A 24655-nucleotide genomic window follows, 5' to 3' on the forward strand; every position below is an offset into this window, starting at 1 on the left:
ATGTCATTTTTACACTCACAGGTTTTGGGGAAAATGGTCAAATGACTAGCATTTCCATGTTAACTTCATTTTTTTCTTTTAAAATAAAAATTACCTTCCACTTATAATAAGGCAGGAGGAATAAATGTCAATAAATGTCCATAATCTGTACCATTTTAAAAACAGTAAATAATATAAAGTACTAAAATCAAGCCACAATCTTTACTCTTTGATTTTTCACAAACTTTGACTTAAGAAATAAAAAATAAAAACATTTATATTATTTTATGTTATATAACAGAGGATTTATATGTATAATACATTTATAACATATAAATAAAAAGAAATAAAATTTAAGACGGGGAAATAACAAGAGAATACAATAGGTCTGTACGTCAAGTAGTTTTTACTATACTCTCACGAATATTTACCTTTCCATTCAATTTTTGAATATCCGGTGTCTTGATCTACTTTGATATTTTCAATGACAAGTTTTCTTTTGAGGTTAGTGCAGCTAAAATGGTACTTAAGTCATTCCTGGTTTTTTCAGACTTATTAATGATGGAAGCAGTATCGTCAGTTTTCTTTGCAGCAGATAAAGATCTCTGATACTTCCTGATGTTCTCTGAGGTATCTACATCAGCACAAACTGAGGGAAGGTGGAATTTTGTGAAAGCAAACGAAATTATACACGGGTTATCAGGATCATCATTCCACAATTTGACTGTACTGGCTTGGTCTCCATCATCAATACAAAAATTACATGTTGTCTTTGAATCTGCACTTGATGGGGAAAGATTCAATGTCGTGTCGCAGACATAGATACAACAGCTACAGAGCCCTGAGATTTAAGTCTGCAGATCTGTGTTCTTCTTAATCAAAAGAAATTTTTTTAATTTCTAATTTTTTGTGGGGGGAGGTAACTAATTGTATCCATTTATTTATTATTTTTCGTGGCGGCACTGGGGATTGAACCCAGGACCACGTGCATGCTAGGCATGCGCTCTGCCACTGAGCTGTACCCTCCCCCCAGCAGACGTGTTTGAATGCTGTCCTTTCCCTTTACCGTCTGGGTACATCCTTGAGCAAATCCATTAGTCTCTTAGGTTGTGTTTCCTTATCTGTAAACTGGTAATAGTTTGTGAAGATTACATGAGATCATACAAAAATGCTCTGTGAAGTGTTCCACAAATGTGAGGTATTAATTTTGACCATCTTTATGAACCCGAATGCGATGAACCAACTAAGTCTACCTAACTATACAGAGCAGGAGGCGACAAACTTGTTCTGCAAAGGGCCAGAGAGTGAATGTTTTAGGGCTGCTGGTCATAGCATTGCTGTCACAGCTTCTCAACTCTGCCATTGTGGAGTGACAGCGGCCGCAGGTAAAACGTTAAGTAAAGAGATGAGGTTGTCCCCAGTGTAACTTTATTTACAGAAACAGGCTTTGGGTAGGATGTGCTGGCGGACTAGTTTGCTGACCTCTGATACTGAAGCTGATGACACCAGCTCACAAGCTGAATGCTTTCTCTGTGCCTGTACTTCCAACTTTCACCCTTAATCTTCACAAAACACTGTGAGATGCGCACTCACACGATCACCCTCGTTTTACCAGTGAGAAAACAAGGCTCTGATGATACTAAGTTCTCCGTGCTAGTAAGAGATGAAGCCAGGAAGTTCGATCCTAGAGCCCGTGTTCTTAAGTACTTTTCTGTGTTTTCCATATTTTTATGAAAACACAAATTCAAGAAAGTAATATGGGAAGTTTTAATGTAAATGATAGTCTTTTAGGGCTTTGAACTATTTTAGGAATCAAAGGTCCAGGGTCCTGGTCTTCACTCCCTACATAACCATAATCCAGGCATGACAACCACATCTTTTCCTTTAAACATTCCTGGTTCTTACACTAACATATTCTTAATATATCGTAGTTTTCATTTATCCTGAAACAAAACAAAACAGAACAAGACAAAACCCATGTTCCTATTGCTTGGAATGATTTTTCTGCCTTTATTTGTTTGGCAAATTTATCTGCATTCCGTGAAGCCCAATTCAACTGTCACCTAATTCCTGAAGCTTTATCTAAGAATTCTGTTCTCTCTCCTCTGTCCCCAGAATAGCCAGAAGATGCCCCGATGAAGTCTTTTTGTTGTTTAAAGTTGTTTATACGCTTGTCTTCCCCTCTGGAAGACTGGAGTGACTTCAGGGCGAGGACTTGCTGTATTTACTCCACGTCTCTGCAGCACGGTGTCAGGCATCTAGAAAAAGTTCAGTCATTGCTGTTGGACTGCCAAGTTTGAGAGGATTAGCATGGGGCCATTCTGCTTTCTTCTGCCTGGCCCGGGTGACTGCTGATGGATTTTCAGTTCTTTCAATTGGCACCTTCTTCCAGGTTAGGATCAGAGCCAATTCCCTCCTCTTTACACAGCATTTATTGCACATCATTAATAGTGATCGCAATACATTTCAGCCATTTCATAATTGCCATCTTTTTTTTCTCTTTTAGGTCAAGATTAGATGGAAAACAGGAGCAGGCGTCCAGGATAAGGAAGAGCAATGTTTTTGCCTTGAGACGCAATTCACGTGTATTTTCCCTTTCAGTTAGATGAGTTAGGTGTGAATGAGTTCCGTGCTGCCTCTCCAGGTAGTAACAAGCTGCCCATTTCCAAATGTAACAGGGGTCTCATGGGAGATGAGGAAATGAACTCATCTAAGTTCCACGTTAGAGTTCCATTTCTCCTCCCAGGTGATCTTGGCTTTGGCATGGATTCTGCTCATTTTTAAGAACTATGCAATATGAACTACGGGTTTTTAGTATGTTAGATGCCTTTGAATCCCCACAAAGTTCTTATGAGATATGTTTAAGTTCTTTTTGCCTCACATTCCTTTGCGTATATGGTTGCTGGAAACAGAGTGGCTTATACTCAGGAAGTCACAGAAACACATCTCTCTCATTTCCTTATGGCCATATTAGAATTTCCAAGCAGCTGACTGCATGAGACCCTTGCATGGTTTGGCATTAGAATACTTGGGTTGTCATATTTGTTTAGTGTTGGACATTATTAGCAAATGCTGTCCAGGCTCTGCAATGTTTAAAAAGTTGAAATATTCACGCACAAATAATACCTTTCACGGGTGTGTTTTCACATTTCAAATTGCTCAGATGCTGTGGCAGTAAGTGCAGGATGACTCACTAATGGAATGCACTACAGATTTCATCACCTTCTGTCCAGAAACAGACAGTTAAGGTGCATTTTCTCTCTTACCCATGATGCTTGCATTACAGGCACTGGAGTGCAAATCAATTTCTTCCTGAAGATCTTCAAGTAAAAGGTTAGCTTCATTCCCCATCCTTACTATTGTTTCTTTCAGATCTTGAAATTCACATACTGTATTCAGCTGCTCACTTAGCTCCATGATTTGTTCCCTATAGGGGAAAAGGAGAGTAAACGTAACCAAGCTTGTATCACATTTGACAGATTGGTGGAAAAAACACATGTAAAGAAACTGCCCTCATTATTAGGTAGCCTCATAATTTGAATGGATCTTTCCCTCCAATTTTTCCTTTGACAATTTATTATTCTGTTTATGGCTTATCTCTTTCTTGCTAATTCAGTTTCCTGGAGTATTTCAGCGCTCATTTAAAATATGATCATACGAATATATGTATGTATATGCATGACTGAGACATTGTTCTGTACACCAGAAATTGACACATTATAACTGACAGTACTTCAATTTAAAAAAAAATGATCATGCTCACAGCAGCACTATTTACAATAACCAGGACATGGAAGCAACCTAAATGTCTATTGACAGATGACTGGATAAAGATGGTGTGATATATTTATACAATGGTACACTACTCAGCTATAAAAAATAAAATAAAATAATGCCATTCGCAGCAACATAGATGGACCTGGAGGTCGTCATTCTAAGTGAAATAAGCCAGATAGAGAAAGAAAAATACCATACGATATCACTCATATGTGGAATCTAAAAAAATGAGACAGATGAACTTATTTACAAAACAGAAACAGACTCATAGACATAGAAAACAAATTTGTGGTTACCAGGGGGAAGTGGGATGGAGGGATAAATTGGGAGTTTGGGATTAGCAGATACAACTACTATATATAAAATAGATAAACAACAAGGTCCTACTATATAGCACAGGGAACTATATTTAATACCTTGTAATAGCCTACATGAAGAAGAAATGAAAAGGAATATATATATAACTGAATCACTATGCTGTACACCAGAAATTAACACATTGTAAACCGAGTATACTTCAATTAAAAATAAATTAAAAGAAAAAATATGACCAACATACAAGGTCCAGTAGACCAAAAGTTTTTGAATCTTTCAATTTCAACTATTTATATTCTGTCTCCCTTTGCTTTGGGTTTTTGAAAACACACATTCAGACATGGTTCATTTAAGTCAGTCTAAGAGAGCCAACCTACCCTAGGCTTTCAACACAGAACCCCTCACCTAGCTGAGGGTAAAAATCAATTCTTCATTTAGGATAAGTTGGCTGCCAGCAAGATTTTTTTAGTGCTACTTCTGTGCAGGGTCTTATCACTTCCACAAGTGACAGGAGGTGTCCTTGCTGGTCAGTGTACCTCTGGGTGTGTTCTTTCTCCATCACCTTCCTCTTTGATGATGCTACCTTGGTCCCACTTCAGTTGTCTGGGTTCAGCACACACAGTTGGTTCAGGTGAACAATTAGTAGATCCCTCATGATGGGGAAATTGGGTGCAAATCTTGAAGAGTATGGTTCAGGGAAGTTACAATAAATATTTATGGGACTAAGTTATCTTGGCTCAAGTGCAAAGCATTAACTAATGCTTCCTAGCATTTTCTGCTAATCTACAGACTTTTCCTTCAGGCTCCAACTGTCGAGGCTACCATTCTTCAGGCCAATAATAATAATAATTAATATTATTATAATTGGTACTCTTAAAGCACTTACTCTGGGGGAGGGTAGAGCTCAGTGGTAGACTGTGTGCTTAGCAAGCACAAGGTCCTGGATTCAATCCCCAGTACTTCCAGTAAATACATACATAAACTTAATTACCTCCTATTAAATTAAAAAAAAATTTTTTTAATTAAACAAAGCACTTACTCTGTGCCAGACACCATGCTAAAAGGCTTGAGTAATTCTTTGTTTAGTGATAATGAGTGACCTTATATTTATGCTTGGGTTTTGTGTAACATAAAACTCTGCAGCTTCAACTATTCTTTAATCTAGTCTGTTTGGTTTCTTAGAAGACTGGGTACTCCTAGAAGGGTGGAAACGATACCCAGTTCATCCTTGTTTCTGTAAGGGGCCAGAGAGCAAATATTTTAAGCCTTAAGGGCCACAGTGCCCCTGACACAACTGCTAAACTCTGTCACTGTAGTGGGAAAGCAGCCACAGAGGAAATGTAGATAATGGGCATGGCTGTGTTCCAATAAAACTTTATTCACAAGCAATGTGGTAGGCCGGCTTGTGCCTGTGGGCTATGGTTTCCTGACTCTTGGCCCAGAGCAACCAACATAATCTCTAGAAATGTTCGATGAATGAAAAGAAGTATTCAAGAATATATAATAAAAATTAATGCTGGAGAGGGTGTGGAGAAAAGGGAACCCTCCTACACTGTTGGTGGGAATGTAATTTGGTGCAGCCATTATGGAGAACAATATGGAGATTCCTCAAAAGACTAAAAATAGACTTACTAGATGATCCAGCAATCCCACTCCTGGGCATATATCCAGAGGAAAACTTAATTCAAAAAGATACAAGAACCCCAATGTTCACAGCAGCACTATTTACAACAGCCAAGACATGGAAACAAATGAAATGTCCATCGATAGGTGTCTGGATAAAGAAGCTGTGGTATATTTATACAATGGACTACCACTCAGCCATAAAAAAAATAACAAAATAATGCCATTTGCAGCAATATGGATGGAACTGGAGATTGTCATACTAAGTGAAGTAAGCCAGAAAGAGAAAGAAAAATACCATATGATATCACTTATATGTGGAATCTAAAAAAAAAAAGACAAACAAACTTACAAAACAGAAACAGATTCACAGGCATAGAAAACAAACTTATGCTTACCACGGAGAGAAGAGGGTGGGAAGGGATAAGTTAGGAGTTTGACATTTGCAGATACTAAGTAATATATATAAAATAAACAAACAACAAGTTCATACTGTAGAGCACAGGGAACTATATCCAATATCTTGTAGTAACTTATGGTGAAAAAGAATATGAAAATGAATATATGTATATTCATGTATGACTGAAGCATTATGCTGTAAACTAGAAATTGACACATTGCAAACTGACTATACTTCAAAAAAAGTTTATATACACAAAAAATATATACTTGAAACAACTTAAAAAAAGGGATATATAATAAAAATGATACTGCATTTTGAAAGAATTATCATCCTCATTGTAAGACTTCACAGTAACATGTGGGCTGCTAAACAACTTAAGAACAGGGAACATTTAGCAGAATTCCCTGAGTGCATGGTTAGGAAAAAAAATTCTGTATTGAAAACCTCCCTACTTCCAATTTTGTGTCTTTCAGCTCTGCTGGGTTTGGGTCTTCCGATTAACGTTATGATTGCCTTTTTGTTATGATCGCGGCATCTGGAAAAATCACATGTAATCCTAATGAGGTAATAAAGAGACACACAAACTCGATCCCCAGCCTGGTTATTAACTGAACAATGATCATTTCGCTAACATCAACAAAGGTATGGTTCTAAACTTAAGGCCATTAAAGCTCAGTAGGTGTTAAGATAAATCAGGATCTTGACTATCTATTACTTGCACACAAACCTTACCGAACGGAGTCGTGATAATCCTTGACTTTCAAGAATTCCCCAGATGAGAAAACAGGATGTCTCCAAATCCTTTCTATTGCAGACATGTCCTCTCTCAGGCCTTTGAAGTCTGCCTTGCAGACAGGCAGGGTCTCTCTTTTATCTCCCATGTTAGCAGCCTGTCTCATTAACCCTTGCACCGCTTTGGAGAGGGAAGAAATGCTGTGGTCCCACTGATCAAAGCACAAGTGACACCGAAGACAAGTAGGGAATTCCTGGCCGTGACCCCGGGCGCAGCGATCACATCGCTGGCCGCTAACACCCTCCTGGCAGCGACACATGCCCGTATCCTGGTCATAGAAGGGCCTCTGGGAGCCTTCCCTGTTGCAGTCACATGCTGAAAAGGAAGAGAAGGAACCGAGGATGTCAGTCAATGGCCTCTGGCTTACGATCAGCTCAAGGATAAAGCTGTCGCCTCTCCCCTAAGAATCTTCCCAACTCCCATTTCTAAGGTGAACACTGAAATTCATTATAATTTCAGAGATCTGTGCAATGGCCGTTCAAATACAGCATTCCTCTTTCCATTCCACTGACACATTAGTTCATGGTTTTTATATGGACAATAATTAGGTGTTGTTTTCACAGTGAGTATGAGTTGTTCACATCTGGGTTCTTTACTTGTGTGGGTGAAAAACATGGGTGTCATGGTGGACGACACACTTGTGATTGAGGCTCCTGCCCTCCAGGGTGAAGCAGGCGTGTTGTGGAGTCTCTAAGAATTCCCATGACCACACTTTTTCTTAGTAAAACCCAGCCTGGGTGGGCTGTCTTCCATTATATAAGGAAAACTGTTCTGTTCTCCAAGAAGAGGGGAATGGCTCCTTGGTATTGTACCCAGATGAATCCACAACATGTCCACATAAAAACCTGCCCACGGATGTTTACTGTGGCTTTATTCAGAACTGCCAACTTGGAAGTAACCAAGATGTCTTTAGTGGGTGAATGGATAAATAAATTGTAGTGCGACTAGGCAATGGAATTATTATTCAGCAGTAAAAATGAGCATCAAGCCATAAAAAGACACGGAGGAACTTTAAGTGCTTACTACTAAGTGAAGGAAGCTGATTTGAAAAGGCTACATATTGTGAGATTCCAACTATAGGGCATTCTGAAAAGGCAAAACTATGGAGACAGTAAAAAGAGTAGTTGGGGGGTTGTGGAGGGGTAGAGATGAACAGGCAGAGTGCAAAGGAATTTTAGGGCAGTGAAACAATTCCATACCAATATGACAATGGTGGATACATATTACACATTTGTCCAGACTCATGGAGTGGACGACACCATTAGTGAACCATGATATAAACTATGAACTTTGATGATTATGATGTGTCAGTGTAGGTTCATCCATTGTAACAAGGGTACCACTCTTGTAGGGATGGTGATAATGGAGGAGGCTCTGCACCTGTGGGGTCAGGGGGTACACAGGAAATCTCTGTAAGTTCCTCTCAATATTGCTGTGAACTAAAATTGCTCTAAAAAGTCTTTTCAGAGAGGAGGAAAATTAAATTTTGTTCTCATTACAAAAAACAAACAAACAAACAAACCCTGAAGCTAAATGCACTTCACCTGAGTAGGTTTTTGATTAAGTCCAAGGATGGAGCATGGGGAAAGCTATTGAAGTTACTGTAATTTCCAAAACATCAGGGAATCACTAGCCTATGTCACTGGCCTCACTGCAAGGAGCAAGTGATTTAAAAATGCATTTGGCAGCTTGAGTGAAAATAATGCCAAATACAAATAAAAACTGATGAACACACTGGGCTCTTCAAATAGACACCATCTGTCTGGTACATTCGTTGTGGTCCAGAGGTCTCAGCAGGAGGCCCTGGGGGCAGCCCGTGCACATCACCAGCTGGAGGCGAAGGCTCCCCCTTATGCACTGCTTCCCCCCGAGGCACAGTAGTGGGGTCTGTGGCCTGAGTTGACCATTTTCTCTGTAAGACATGAGAGCATTTTTGGAAAATAAGATTATTGAAATATCAGAGGGACAAAGGGATGGACATTCTCTAAGACAGATTTTCCAAGAGCCAAATTCCTTCCTGGTTTTTAAAGTAGCAGTTCCACTTGGAAAACTGAGTATCTGAGTGAGGAAAAAAACCAAAGGCATTTTTTTTAAGCCACAAAAGCACGTTTATAAAGGAAAGGAGAGGAGGAAAGAGGCACTGTGTGTGGCTATGTAGAGGTGATTACGACGAGCAGTCCATCATGTCCGGTATTTCTTTGGATTGACTTCTTTTGGAATCTAATTTTAAATAGAGATTCAAAAATCCCTTTCTCCTGGAACCAACCCAGATTCTAAATCTGCACTGTCCAATATGGTAGCTACAAACCACAGGTTTAAATTTAAAGGAATTAAATACTTGCTTTCTTCATTTGCACTAGCCACATTGCACGTGCTCAATAGCTGTATATGGCTGGTGGTCCCTGAACTGGACAGCGTAGGTATAGAATGCTTGCATCCCTGCAGAAAGTTCTATTGGGCAGCCCTGCTCCAAATCCTATAATTAGTGATAAGACATGGAATGAAAGACACTAGAACACAAATCCATGAGTTTGGGGGCCTTGCCTTATCTGTTCACTACCTAGAGTACCCAGTAAGACACTCTGTGAATATTTTTAAACAAATGAATAAATGAATATGTAATAGACCCAGAGTTTTGAGAGTCATGTTGAGGAAACATACCCACCGCTGGCTGCCTCTGATCCACCTCCTAGCCTGTACCTTAATCCAGAGTAGCAGTTTTTGTCAACATGCTTCCAAATAGCAGAAAATTGGCTACAAGTTATGCTCTCAGAGGTCTGTTCCATTTTAATGACTTTGAGGAATTTTAATATAGGCTAGCATTTAATATAGCGTAAAGTTTTAATATAGCAGAACAAAAATCTTTCTCTAGGGCTAAAAAAATATGATTTTCAAAAGTAGGATTAAAGTTTGTGAATTTTCTATCAAATAAAGGAATGTAAAATTCAGGTGGTTCACAGCAAGCCGGGGGTGGGACCAGGTTGACCGTACTCACATTTTTTAGAATTACCGGTACTTAAAAATGCATTGCCCCAGGGGATCATCGCAATAATTTTCCATGCACTCACTGCAGCGTTTCCCAGCATAGCCTAATCTACACGGACACTGGCCTGTAAACTGTGAGAACAGTCATGGGTGAGAAATTGACAAGCTTTATGCTCTTAAAAAAAAAAAAACGCATTTTAATACAAAACAGTCTTCCCTGCAGTGATTTAGAACATACAGCTGCACAAAGTCAGAGGAAGGAGGATTCCCACGGCCAGCAACCACCCCCGACAATGCCAAAGATCAGGAGTGAATGTGTTTTAGCTGAGGGGTCCAGAATATACCGCCTGCTTCCAGCTGTTCAGGGACAGGTGGCCCCAAACTGGGAAACATACACAGATGTAAATGAAAACAAAACACATAACGGGAAATGGGCCACATTCTTTTCCTCTACAGTTCTGGGAGTTCTTCCATAACAGAGACAGACCAAAGACCCAGACTTGAAATTCATCAATTCATTTGGCAAATCATGTTCTTATTATGGAATGTAAACTGGAGTTTTTCCTAACTGGCCTTGTGTTTTGCTCCACAGAACATTTTTCATAATTGAAGCTTAATCATTTAATGACAGTGATTCAACTGTGTTCTTTGAGGGCTGAACTTTCCTGCATCTCCCCCTCAACTGGATGTTTGACTGGCTTTTCTGAAAACAAAGGCAGTTGGAAAATTAACGGAAGAAAAATATGGAAGCAAATCACTACTGTTGCGGTCCTAGGTTAACCTGACCAAATCTGCTTAACCAGCTGCAACTCCTGGGTTCATAAAGTAGCTGGATCTACCAAGCTTTGACCCATCTTTGGAGTAACCGCTGGCTTCTGCTCAAACATTGGGAGTTATGGGAACTTACTGCCCCTCAGAGCTATCGTGTCGCCATATTGTCTTTGATTGTTGGGCAATGCTTCCCTATGTTGATGCAGAATCTGCTCCTGGTAACTTGTTCCCATTGTTCTGAGTCCTGTCCTATGGAAACTGCACAAAATAGGCAGCCTCCCACTTCCCTCTTATAGTCCTTCTGCCAACCAGTGGTGGCCATTCTCAACTTACATTTGCTTCTTTTCTTTGGGCCAACCACCAATAATTCTTTTCAAGACTTCAGCACAAAACAGCATAGTTCTAGCCAATATGCTGGGGTGCTCTCCCTTTGGAGACATATAGGTTTGTCAATATGATGTTGAAAATGTGGTACTCAGAAATGACAATGATGCTCCTGGAGCCATCTGGCCAGTAGAGAGGACACGGGACAATGACCACCCTGAAGCTGGGCATGGCACTCCCACCAGTCCAGCTTGAACAGGCTTGAACGGGTATTGCCTCTTTGGTAGCCCAGCGACTCCACTGGCTCACTTGAAGCAATGCAAATCCCCACATGTTTTTCACATGAGCTGATGCCAAGTTATTACTCCCACCTTGTATTTGTGCAATGAATTTTAAAAACCCAATTGCAAAACTTCACTTTTATCCTGTTAACATGTCTTCTTGTTTTCAGCCAACATGACAGCCTGTTAAAAAATCTTGTCTCTTGTTCTGTCTTGATCACATTAGCTTACAATTTTGTAATATCTACAAATTTGATAAGCATGTTTCTCCAGCTCCATCAAAACTGTTGATGAAAATACTGGACGGCACATTTGGATCTCTCTGTAACAATGCACTGGGGACGGCCTACTGGCTGACGCCAGAGACTTCTATCAGTAGCTGTTTAAACAGCTGGAAATCTGTCCACATGTCTCTTCTATACTCCATTGAAAGTGTTTCCTGATTGTAAAGAGCAAACTTCCCCAAGGAGTCCCCTATGAACAAGACAACCCAGAATACCCTTATCATACGGGGCTCTTTGGTTACACCAATGCCATCTGATTTTTAGCTTCGAAGACCTCCCTTAGCCTCCGTGACTGAAGTGAGGTCTCTTTGAATGTCGCTACATTCAGGGTCTAAGGAGGGTCTAAGGAGCATGTCAGACCATGGTATCGTGAGCATTAGGAGTTCCTCATGATTTAGGAAGCCAAGTAATTGTGTGGAGATCTACCAATTTGTTCCATGGTTGGTGTGAGTAGTGGAGAGGAGCATATAAAATAGGCATGGTCATCCAGTGCCCAGATTTTGGTTTCTAATGCCATCTCCAATAAAAGGAACCAGTGCTCCTTAAAGAAATGGCTGATTCTAGGACAGGGGCAGGAAATACACAAGATGAGGCCACAGCATCTTGTAGTGCAGAAACTAAGGACGAACTGAAAAAAAAAAAAAAACAAAAACCAATACTGGGGTATGTTAAAGGCATATAGAAGCCAAGTGAAAGGCCTGCCAATGACCAAGCTGGAACAACTTGAACGACAAAATTAAGTAGTATTAGATTATAACTCAAAGTATACTCTACATATCTATGAGTCCATACTGATTAAAAAATGACTGAAAACGAAGAAATGGGGCACAACAAACAAAGCCCCAGTGCAGAAGAGTTCTAAATAATTACGGAGATGCTCCACCCGCAAGGAGTGAGAGCAGAACCCCCTACTGCTTAAGTGCGGACCGTGCCTAGTGACTTCCTTCCAAGGAGGATGGATGGAAAGGAGGAAAAAGAGCCACTTTACAGCAGAGAAACCTGACAAACACTGCTGCAGCCAGCTGATCAAATTCATGTCACCAGGGATAAGTCATATGAATACTATGCACCCTCGATAGAAGGTGCTGAGAACACTTTACCTCTGTGGTTCTTCTCAAAACCCACAGTCCAAGTCTCATTATGAGAAAAACATCAGATAGATTTGAATCGAGGGACATTTTACAAAATACTCCACAAAAATGTTAAGGCCATCAAAAATAGGGAAAGTCTAAGAAACTGTCACAAACAACCAAGAGGAACTTAAGGAGACATGACGACTAAATGGAATGGGTTCTGGGTGAGGTCTTGGAACAGAAAAAGGACATTAGGTAAAAGGAAAAAAAGAGAAGGAAATCTGAATAAATTATGGACACTAATTAATGATGATGTATCAACATTAGTTCATTAATTTTGACAAATGTACCATACTAACATGTCAATAACAGAGGAAACTGGGTGTGGAGTACATCTTCTCTGACTATCTTCACAACTATTCTGTAAATCTAAGTCTATTCTAATATAAAAATATACAGGGGAGGGTATAGCTCAGTGGTAGGATGCATGCCTAGTATGCATGAGGTCCTGGGTTCAATCCCCAGTACCTCCATTAAAATAAATAAGTAAACAAATAAATCTAATTACCTACCCCCCCCAAGAAAACCAAACCAAACCAAACCAAAAGAGTCTGATGTTCAAAAGATAGATCCAAGCTAGAGTTAAAAAATTGAGATTCTTGAGTCTATACTAGGATGCTTAAAGCCATAAGATTAGATGAGATCACCTAGGGAATGAGAATGGAAAAGAGAGAGAGAGAGACAAAAACATACATATAAAGGAAGAATAGGTCATGGTGTGCATTTGTGTGGGCATGGATTGGCTGGGGGAGGACTGGAGAGAAAGAGAAGGGAAAACACATTCAATATACAAGAACGACCTTCCAAAGTCTCCCTGTACAAAATTTGACCTTTGACTAAGTTGAAGAGCAGCGCTGAAATTGAAGCTGAGTCACACTTATTAGTTGGGATTCCAATTAAACCCCAATCCCTAAATTGTGGATTTAACTCTAAAATTTCTTGCCCTTGTTTTACCCTTCTGCCTACATCTCTATTAATGTGAAAAGTGTTTCAAAGAATATATTTATTAAGCCAAAAAAACCTAATCAGGGCATTAGTTGTTTTCTCCATGAATGTTATATTTTTTAAAAAAATCTGTGTGCAAGTTCTTTTATTGACTAAAAAAAAAAAACACTTGCGCAGTTAAACAGCATTAATGTTACATTAAACAATACAGATTTGCTCCTAGTACACTAGCCTGCATTCTTTAGAAATAATTGTGGGTGGTCTGGCAGCTATAAAATACGTAAGATAAATAAAATAAGTGGACATCTTATTCAACCATATGTAAAGCAGTTGGTGAACCATAGGGAATGACAGCTCGATTCTAACAAAAGGAAAAAAAAGGACACTATGAACTCATCTACAAAATGTAAACAAACTTGCAAACATAGGGAACAATCTTATGGTCCCAGGAAAGGGGGTGGGAAGGGATAAATCGAGAGTTCAAGATTTGCAAATGTTAGCCACGATATATACATAAATAGATTTTAAAAAACCAAGTTTCTTCTGTAAGTGCAGGGAACTATATTCAATATCTTGTAATAACCTTTAATGAAAAAGAATATGAAAACAAATATATGTATATATATACACATAACGGGGACATTGTGCTGTACACCAGAAACTGACACACTGAAACTGACTGTACTTCAATAAAAACAAACAAAAAACCCCTGGAATTACGGATTTTGAAGGTACCTGTAATTTTCATTCTGATTAATAATCATCGATTAATAATGGATTTCCTGGGGCTTCTCTGTGCTTCTATGTATGAAACAGTGAAAGAGAAGGTTGTCTTTCACGGTGTGTGAATTCTGACTCTCCCAGTCACAGAGAAGCCTGGAGAAAACTCAAGTAGACAAAGCTTAATTTTGAAACCCTTATTCTCTTTTTGGGGGGTGCTCTTCACTCCTTGATAAAGGTAGACTCGATTCCCCTGTAAGGCCAGTCCTGTCTAAAAACACTAATTAACAACAGTAAAGAAAATGTTCTTTACATATTTAGAAACCCTGTCCCCCACCCTGTCTCACTCTGAGCACAATAGGATATTTGATGTCTCTTGCCTGGTCACAGCGGCTACTGCGAGAGGTCCGGGGGTCACAGTCGCATGGCTGGCATCCTCTGCCGGGGACCAGATTCCAGTATCTGTCGGTACAATGGTCACAGGCCCGGCCTGTGACGTTGGGCAGACAAGGGCACGTGCCAGTGTCAGGGTCACAGAGGCAAGCTCCCCGATCAGGGGGACACTCAGTGGGACTCACACCGGAAGGATGACAGGCGCATCCGGGGATCACAGAGCCATCGTTGGAGGTGAATCCATGATAACATTGCACTCAACAACCCACACAAACAGCTTTATACGCTTGGAGGTGTCGTTTCTTTAAAAGGCTCAATGAAGAAACACCTTACATAGAACAGAATTTACCAAAGAATCCAAGTAGGTTCAACCCATCCAATTGTTTTTGATCTTTCCAAACTGCAATTTCCCATGGTTTTGCCTGCTACTACGTCCCAAGAGCTCATAATCAATCAGAGTGACCCAAAGTCTCACTGTCCCCTCATGCCATTCACCAAAGTTCTGTTTATGTAACGATGGTCTGGCTACTAAATTGACCTGGTGAACTGAAATAGGTAAAATGTCCCCTAAAAATGAGCAGTTGATTTCTCCTCTTTCTTCACCATGGACTTAAACCCTTGTCCTTGTCCACAGCAATGCTCTTATTTATACATTAAAGTCACTTGATGAGCTGGTTACAATGCAGATTCCTGGGCCCCGCCCCCAGAGAGTCCATTCAGTGGGTCTGACGCACCGCCCAAGAATCTGCCTATTGATACCCCACCCTTATCCCAGGGCGATTTTGGTCCACACTCTGAGACACAACACTCTGAATCCAGTAAGGCATGTGCTAAAGGCAACGGTCACAAAAGGCGGACTCGTAGCACCAGTGAGTAAACGGTAGCTACATCTGAAGTCCCTCCGGGCCTGCACCCATTTCCGCTGCTGAGTTCAGTGCATCAGCCCATCACCCTGGGGGCACGGGTGCTACTGGCCTAACTGAAATGAGTATGGGAGAGCGGCCCCATTTCCCTGGGAGTCTCGCGGACTTACTTCTGCAGGTCTGATTGAGGGCCGATCCAAAGTGACCTGGTCTGCAGAGCTGGCAGCTGGGCCCTGGGTGTTGCGCAGACACTTCAGGTACTCCCCTGTGATGGGGCTGCACGATCCTGGGTCGCTCATGTTGATGCTATTGTTGCACGCACACGGCCGGCAGGGTGCTCCGGAAACTCTTGGATTTCCATAGAAAGCAGCAGAGCATTCACCACACTGCATACCTGACAGAAGGGAAGAGGCAAGGGAGTGAGATGAGGGGTGTGTATGTGCACGCTTGTGCGCACGTGCTGGGGGAGGAGCACAGGAACTGATGTAAATTGAGGATACTTGGGCTCCTCCAGGGATGGTAAGTCACATATTTGGGATGAATCAGGAAAAGTGACCTAAATTAAAATAACAAAACATTCATTTTAATTTATTACTCATTCAGAAAATAAAAAGATAATTTGGAACTAAAAAGTCCTAGATGAAGAATGGATTCTAGTCTTAAAAAACAGCAGAGCTGGGGGCCGAGGTTCCCGGGTCCCCCTATAACCAGCGTCACTCTAGCCCCAGGGCCCAAAGCCCATCTCAGCCCGTGTTCTCCCTTGGGAACCCCACCCCTCATCCAGTCCTACAGATGAAACAGCCGCGGTGAGATAATGTGCCTGGAAGTGATGAGGGCTGAGTTGTCTCTGTGTGTGAGCCCTTGAGTGTGTTTATATTAAGCGCCATCTGGAGAAGCCATCCCATCTCTCTTACACTCTTTTAACCACAAGGAAACCGCCATTGTTTAGACACCCAAACTGTGGGTCCACACTCCATGTTTCGGTTCATCCCATTAAGGAACAGTCTCATAGCCCCACTATGGTCTCAGGTCTTAAGAACTGACCAACCAAGCCAAGGTGAACATGGAGAAGAGGCTGTAAGGATTAACTAGAGAGCTGTGTAACCTTACAGGTAACAAATAAGGGGGAAAAATCAGCCGCATAATTTATTATCCTGATGGTAATTATCACTGAAGAAATTAATAATACCATATTTTCTTGCACAATTAAATCAAGTCGACTTCATCATTTTCCCCCTTGTTTGCATCATATACTTAACTTCATGCTTAAACTCTTCAAAATAAAATTTTTGATTCAGGGGCAGACACAAATATTGAAATAATCTATGCAGTATCTTTCTGCACAATGCCCAAATCAGTGCTTCAAGACATCTGAAAAAATTAGTTATATCTGTGAAATATCAGTCAAATTGATGGCTTGGAATGATATAAAGAAAGCATTTGACTGATTAAATTTTTTTACTTTTCAATTGCTTATGTTATATGTCTTATACATAAACTTAATCACATATACATCTTAATATGTCATGATTTTATTTTCAAGAAATTCATTTGATTTGAAGTCCTTTGGTCAGTTTTCCAGAATATTATTTAAAAACAATTTTAGCTCAGTGGAATCAGTTTTTAATGGTCACTGGTTTTGAATCATTCAAGTTCTTTGTTCAGCAAAGCAGCAATTTACTACATTGTGTCTTCTTACCATTAACTTACAGCCTGTACCACTCATTTGTCCAAGGCAGATAAATTATGAACATGTGATCATTTTGTAGATAGCAGGGTGGGACAGAAGAAAAAAACCATCCTGAACTATATACCACGTACCTGCATAACCTTGAAGACAACTGCAGATGACTTCTGAACTCCAAGGATTCTGATAACAGAAGTCGGCAAAATACTGATGGCTTGAGGGAACATCTGGACACTGGCAAGGATGGCAGGACTGTCCAGAAGAAGGATTCCCATAGTAACCATCGATGCATCTGTCAAGGTAATTTCTTTTTACTAAAACGTTCTGGGGAAGGGCTCATGTTACCCAATGTGGATTTGCTATGCTTTTTAGGACAGTGCAACTCTCAAAGCTCAGTATTTTAGAAGATGCTCGTTTGCTCTGTAAAAGGGGTTTTTTGTTTGTTTGCTTCAAATTGAAAGTCCCACAGCTTAGTCACTAAACTCAGTCTAATAGCACCCAATTTACAGGTCATGTTTTAGGAATATAAAAAGCAAGGTGCCACGAGAATGCCTGTTACTGATTTAGTCAGACACTGTCTGGCTCATAACAAGATTTTGATGGATGATGAAATGATGCTTTATCTCCCTGACCCAGTCACCATTCTACACTTAAATACTGTTTTTTTGGGGGGGTGGGGTTAATTACATTTATTTATTTTTAGAGGAGGTACTGGGGATTGAACCCAGGACCTCATGCACGCTAAGCATGTGCTCTACCACTTGAGCTATACCCTCCCCTCTTAAATACTATTGATGCTCTACTCAGTGGTCATTCAGAGAACGTAGTGAAATCAGAACAAAAGGAAAAAATAAATAAGTACATATGAATTCCATACTTTTCACAGTTTCTCCCAGTCATAAAACCTCCACAATCGAAGCATGACCCTGTCTCTGGATCACAGAGTTTGGCGAACCCGTTACAAAGGCAGGGGCGGCAGTTGGGAAACCCAAAATAGCCCATCACAACGGCAGCTGGCTGCCTCTCCGTGGCAGGGACACTGTCCTGTTACTTGGTCACAGGTGGTGCTCTTTGAGCCTTGAGGGTGGCAGTGACATGCTAGATAAAGCAGAGAAGCCTGTTGGGGGAGAGGGGCCAATGGTGCCCTGGTGAAAGCATTACAGTATTGACCTCACAGTCTCTAATGTACTGTGTCAACCTAGTCAAGGTGAGTCTGTACAGTGCTTAGAAGAGAGCCTGGCATATACTGAGAACCAGGTAAATATTTGTTCAATAAGAATTCATTGAAACAGCAAGGTCCTACTATACAGCACAGGGAACTATACTTAAGCCTTGCAATAGCCTAAATGAAAAGGAATATGAAAAGGAATATATATATAAAACTGAATCACTATGCTGTACACCAGAAATTAACACAACATTGTAAAGGAACTATACCTCAATAAAACCCCACTGATTCAATCAACAATGCATTGTGAGCAATTAGGTCTTTTTTAATTCAGGTATAACTGACATATGACATTATATTAGTTTCAAGTGTACTACATAATGATTCAATATTTGTATATAATGCAAATGATCACCATCGTAAGTCTAGTTAACATCCATCACCACACAGTTACAATTTTTTTCTTATGATGAGAACTTTGAAGACCTATTCTCTTAGCAACTTTCAAATACGCAATACAATATTATTAGCTATAATTGCCAGGTTGTACATTACATCCCCAGGACTTATTTTATAGCTGGAAATGTGTACCTTTTGACCCCATTCACTCATTTTGCCCACCCCTCACCTCTGGCAACCACCAATCTACCTCTGAGCTTGTTTTTGTTGTTTGTTTTAGATTCCTCATATAAGTGAAATCATACAGCATTTGTATTTCTCTGTCTGACTTACTCACTTAGCATAATACCCTCAGGGTCTATCCACGTTGTGACAAATGGCAAGATTTCCTTCCTTTTTATGGCTTAACCATATTCCACTGAGGATATACCACATTTTCTTTACCTATTCATCTATTGGTAGAAACTTTGCTTGTTTCCATATTTTGGCTATTGTAAATGATGCTGCAATGAACATGAGGGTGAAGATATCTTTTTGAGTTAGCGTTTTTATTTTCTTTGGATAAATACCCAGAAGTAAAATTTCTGGATCATATAGTTTTCTTCTTCTTTTGGAGGAACCATCATACTGTTTTCCACAGCAGTTGCACCAATTTACATTCCCGTCAACAGTGCACGAGCTCCCTTTTCTCCACATTCTTGCTCACACTTCTCATTTCTTGTCTTTTCGGTAACAGCCATTCTAACAGATGTAAGGTGGTATCTCATTGTGGTTTTGATCTGTATTTCCCTGATGACTAGTGATATTATCTTTTCATGAAGGTATTGGCCATCTGTATGTCTTCCTGGGAAAAAATGTCTATTCAAACATTCTATCCTCTGCCCATTTCAACCGAGTCTCATAAACGTTGTTTATACAGAGCACCTGAACAAGTAACAGAGTGTTAATGACGTGAACGTCTATGTATCTTAGGAGTCAAACTTCAATATTATAAGAAGTGTAAGAACCTTTCTCAAGATGGTCGGATTTTTCTTTTCCCTGTAGGAGACTGAATCCTTTCCTGGTGAATCACTGAATTCTTTGAGCCAAACTTCCCTATACAAAAATGTGATGCTTGCTTGTTTGACAGGGTGGTACGTGGATGAAATGTTTGCTCGTTTGTGTATAACCCTTTGTGTAACAGCACTTCATTTTTTTTTTTAAGAAAAGAAAAGAAAAAAACAAAGCAATGATGGACCAAAGCACTATTTGCTAGGTAGGCATCACGCCCAGGCAACGACCAGAAGGTGTGCCATCTCTGAATCATAACTGAAAAGTTATGTTCCCCTACTGAAAGGAGAATTAACCTACCTGGAATTTTTCATGGTTCCTAAGGCTAATTTCTGTGGGGAGCAGTATTCTCATTACTGGTTTACACTGTGAACAGAGAACTCTGTACCCTCAACATGACAGCCCTAAGAACTAAGTTACCAGCTAAGGATGAAGCCCCATCTAAGCCCTTATCAGTGGGCGACTTATGAAATGAGTTCCCAGCTTATCTGCGACTCCAGCACCAGGAAGGGTAACACGCTGGTGACAGTGTCATCCCCTTTCTCAACTTCCCAATCTCACTGTTTCAGCCTTTCCAAATACCAGGCTTATGCACCAGATGATAAAGCTGCCTTTGCACAGCCAGCTCCCTGGAGTTCCTACCTCCTACCTGGACTACCATCTATTTGATACAGACTGCAAACTCCCAGAAACATGGACCACTTTCTGTCATCACTCATGGTTCCTAAGAGAGCTCTATACACAGTCAGCGCCCACTGAATGGAAGAATGAATACGGCAGAAAGATGTTCAGTACATTTTCTCTTCACAAACAGGCAGAATCATGTTGTCAAATTCCCAATCCCTTCCCTAAAAAACTCCCCACATTGATTTTCCTGCCTTCAAAACTCCAAGATCGAGAGCACACGTGCTCCCCCCATTTCTTGCTATCCTGCTATGTATGGTGACAGCCATGATGCCCCAAACCGTAGCTTCCTGTTGAGCACGTGTCACAGCAGCGCCCAGTCACACCAGACTTGCACTGGCACTGGCCTCCAAGTCGGCTGCAGTTGGGCCCCACCGAGCCCTGCGAGTGACACTTGCAGGCTGCAGACAACAAAAGAAGTTAGAAGCCAAGGAGCACCTTGTTAGTAGCTTTAGCTTGCCTTTCTCATTTGGTGCCTCTCTCATCCTCAACTCCCTCATCTGTTACGTAGGGGGTAGTTTACAGTCTACCTCCTGGGATTATAAAGATTAAAGACAATAATGCCTGTGAGGTACTTAGAACAGTGCTGGGCATGTAGTAAGTGCTCAGTCAATATTACTTAAAAAACATAACTTAGCAATAAACACAACTTAAAAAGTTAATGAAATTAACTTTATATTGATATTAATATTTATATTAAAATATATTTGTATTAACTCAATTCTATCTAAATTAATAAATTGCTTCAATGATTAATTGTTCCAGTGTAATTACTATTGATACTATTATTTCTTCAATTCCCGATGATCTGTGTTGGCGCTAACTACACCTTGCATTTTCCCTTATTCCATATTTTCCGTGAGATTGTGGGCACCCTGAAGCCATAGCCCTATGAGGAAAAAGCCTCTGTCTGGAGCTCAGGAAGCCCTGGCCCTCATCTGAGCTGTCCCTCTGCAGCAGCGATTCACAACTGGGGGAGATTTTTCCCTCCAGGGTACGTAGGTCCACATTAGGAGACATTTTTGGATGTCACAACTCAGGGGAGGGTGCTACTGGTCCCAGGTGGGTAGAGGGCAGGATGCTGTGAAACATCCCACAATGCACAGGACAGCCTCCCCCACCCACAAGTAACAAAGTGTCATCCAGCCCTAGATTTCAGAAGTGCCGAGGGTGACAAACCCCGCTTTATCGCTTACTGAAATGGGCGAGTTACCTAACATTTTGGACCCAAGCTGTCTCACTTATTAAACGCAGGCTGAGGGATGAAAGATGTTGTGTAGAGTTCATCCCAACTCAAAAATTCCAGGATTCCAAATAAATATTTCAGGGTCACCGTTCCAGGAATCTGGCATCCCCAAGTGACCTCCAGGCTCCCCTTTCATATACTTTCTTCCTGTGCTGCAAGTTATGATTCCAACACGTGGACAGACTGCTCTGTGTATCTAATCTTTGGCAATTGGTTCTTCACATCAGATGTTAGGAGTAGATGCTAATATGTATTGAATCAATCCACTCACGTCCCAAAAAGCCTTTATACAGACAGCAGTGCCTCAGTAGAGCCCATTAAACAGACATTCACCCACAGCCCCGTTGTGCAGCCTGGCAGACAAGCTGGCTATATAAGCCTTTCACATGCTCCAGGGAGTACCTGAGGGCCCGTTGCCAAGGCGATTTCGACACAGTTGTGCAGCTGATACTCGTCTAAATCCTGCTTGCTGCAGAAATTCTCCAATGACTTGATTTGGGGAATGAGACCAAGCTTTTGAAATAATGAGAAAAGAAGACATGTTCATAACTGCCTCCTGTTCAAGACTCTAGTTGTTAAAAAAATTACTTCTATGAGAACAACAGTTGACAAGAGACTCAATTTCATCCTTTAAACGGCTTACAACTGTAGATTTTAAGATGTTCAATTCATTTAAAAATTTTTTAAATACTTACATTGACTTATGGCAAAGAAAAGAATATAAGCCTTTATCTTTTTATTATTATATTTTTTACTTCCTAATAAATTTGAAGTAGATATGAAAGACTTTTAACCAGGCTACTTGTGCCGATCAAGAAATCGTGGCTTACTCAGTGCACTCTGTAGTGTTACTGTGGAACTCATGCCACAAACTTCTCCTTTCAAAAGTTTTGACTTTTCCAATTACAAATAAACAGGGCTGAACTACATCAAACTACTACCTCTTTTAAATGCATAGTAGAGATGAACATATTTAAAGCCCTGAGAAGTCCTATAAGAAAGATACTTTCAAAGCTCAGTGTTTCCACACTTATTTTTACAAGTGGGTCCCATATCCAAATAATACTAATGTATCGTAAGTGTAATATGTCACAGATGCATTTTGGGAATTGCTGGCTTTAGGCCATACTGTGATGGGAACAAATGCATCATTTTAAGTTTATTTTCAAAGAGGAAGCCTCTATAGTTGAGCATCTATGTGAAGAAAAGCTATATGGTTAGCTTTCTTAAGATTTTATCTAAGTTATAATTTAATATTATTTGAAATGTTTATTAATGGCTTGGATGATACAGTGGAGAGCATGTTGGTAGAGCAAACTGGTCACACCAAGTTGGTCATTTTGATCAACTGGTGGAAAAAACAGCATGGAAAAGAAGTGCTTAATTCAGCAGGTCAAGTTGGGAGAGTGCACCCGGTAGCACAGATGAACCTCCCTGGTCTTTTTGCTCTGCCCACACTGAAATTAGTCCCCGCGGTCCTCTGCTTCAGCCCCCTCCAGTCCTTTGCTGTCCTCTGACCCAATGGCAGGTGGCAGCTCAGCCTGTTCCAGTATCTCCGCTCCTCAGACCTCTAGCCTCATTCTCCCGGCACGTGTCATCCTGTCGCACTCCTCCTGCTTCCTGTGTGACCTTGACAGACAAGGCTGTGTCTCTGGTCACCATCTACGTCTCCCGCCCACACCACAGTGGCGGGCCCCAGCTCCGCACAGACAAGCCCACTGGTTGTCCCACAGGCGCTGCCAACCAAGTACACCTGAAACCTGCTTTCCTCTCTGTGCCTGTTGCCAGGATATAATGCCTCCCTCTGCCAAGCTGCTCAGGGTCGAAAACTGAAGGTCCTCTTTGATACCTGCCTGCCTCTTTGTCATCAACACACCCCACCCGCCCTGCTTCTCCTGCACATCAAGCTGGTCACAAGCCTGGTCAATCTGATGGCTTAAGTGTGTGTAGGATATGTTTATTGCTCTTCATTCCCCGTCAATTCTCTAATTTAAGGCCCCTAGGTTACCAGGCGGCAGCCAGACAGACGTCCCATATTCCACTCTTGTTCTCCCCCCATCAGTTTTCTACCCTAGAGTCATAGTGATTCTTTGAAAGGCAGTTTGATCAGATAAGCCCTCTCTGTAAAACCTTTCAGTGGCTTCCCATTGCCTCAGGATAACATCTAAGCTTCACCTCCTTTTATTCTGCTACCCCCTAACCTCTCAGCTCAGTGCTTCTCCATATGGGAGGTACCGACCCTCAAGGGGCATTTTAGAAATTCCAAGGGGTGGTTTCCGCTGTCATGGCAATTGGCTGAGGTGCGTTACTGGCATTTAGTGAGAAATGTCCGACCTTCTCACAAAAAAGGAAAATCATCTCCTGTCTCTGGCAGCTTTCGAATTTTCCATTGAACATCCATGAAGGAGAAGTCCCTATTTATGCGGTAAAAGCCTGACTCTCTGTTTCAGAAACACTTTAAGCACGTTTACGACACACCGGCTTTCACGGCTGTCTCATACGGAGTGAGTCTACGTGTCGGAGCATCTCCCGACTTCATTACGTCTGCTGGTGTGTTCATGCCTGCGAACGTACATATTGAAGTACAAATTATTTCTTAATAAACTACTTCCCTCTTATTTCTCCTTTGTATTTGCACATTACATTAATTGGAAGTTATGTGTGCACGTAGGCTACAGTATCTGTGAAGTTCACTGCAGGATAGTAAAGAGTGTTACAAGATACTTGTCATATATGGGCGAGGTTGGTCAGATGACGTTGAGAGCCACTGCCTGAAGGAGGAGGAAATGAACTAACTTCCTTGATGATCACACTGTTTGCGGATTGTTTCTA

The 24655-nt window shown here is 40.9% G+C and overlaps 1 protein-coding gene and 1 non-coding gene across 2 annotated transcripts in view; one reads left to right on the forward strand and one right to left on the reverse strand.

Annotated features, from left to right (window-relative positions):
• Positions 1-24655, reverse strand: part of LAMB4 (laminin subunit beta 4) — an 89929-nt gene that overhangs the window by 18413 nt on the left and 46861 nt on the right. Inside the window, 14 exon segments of the mRNA XM_064487697.1 lie at positions 411-613; positions 3246-3406; positions 6830-7205; positions 7744-7747; positions 9915-10007; positions 14714-14934; positions 15760-15819; positions 15822-15983; positions 17411-17568; positions 18154-18276; positions 18278-18374; positions 20835-20978; positions 22157-22196; positions 22199-22336. Of these exon segments, the coding sequence (XP_064343767.1) occupies positions 411-613; positions 3246-3406; positions 6830-7205; positions 7744-7747; positions 9915-10007; positions 14714-14934; positions 15760-15819; positions 15822-15983; positions 17411-17568; positions 18154-18276; positions 18278-18374; positions 20835-20978; positions 22157-22196; positions 22199-22336 (1980 nt within the window).
• On the forward strand, positions 13069-13141 carry TRNAT-AGU (transfer RNA threonine (anticodon AGU)). Its single transcript has one exon. It is a non-coding gene; the product is annotated as a tRNA-Thr (tRNA).

The sequence above is a fragment of the Camelus dromedarius genome, chromosome 7 (assembly GCF_036321535.1).
Source record: "Camelus dromedarius isolate mCamDro1 chromosome 7, mCamDro1.pat, whole genome shotgun sequence".
NCBI classification, from domain to species: Eukaryota; Metazoa; Chordata; class Mammalia; order Artiodactyla; family Camelidae; genus Camelus; species Camelus dromedarius.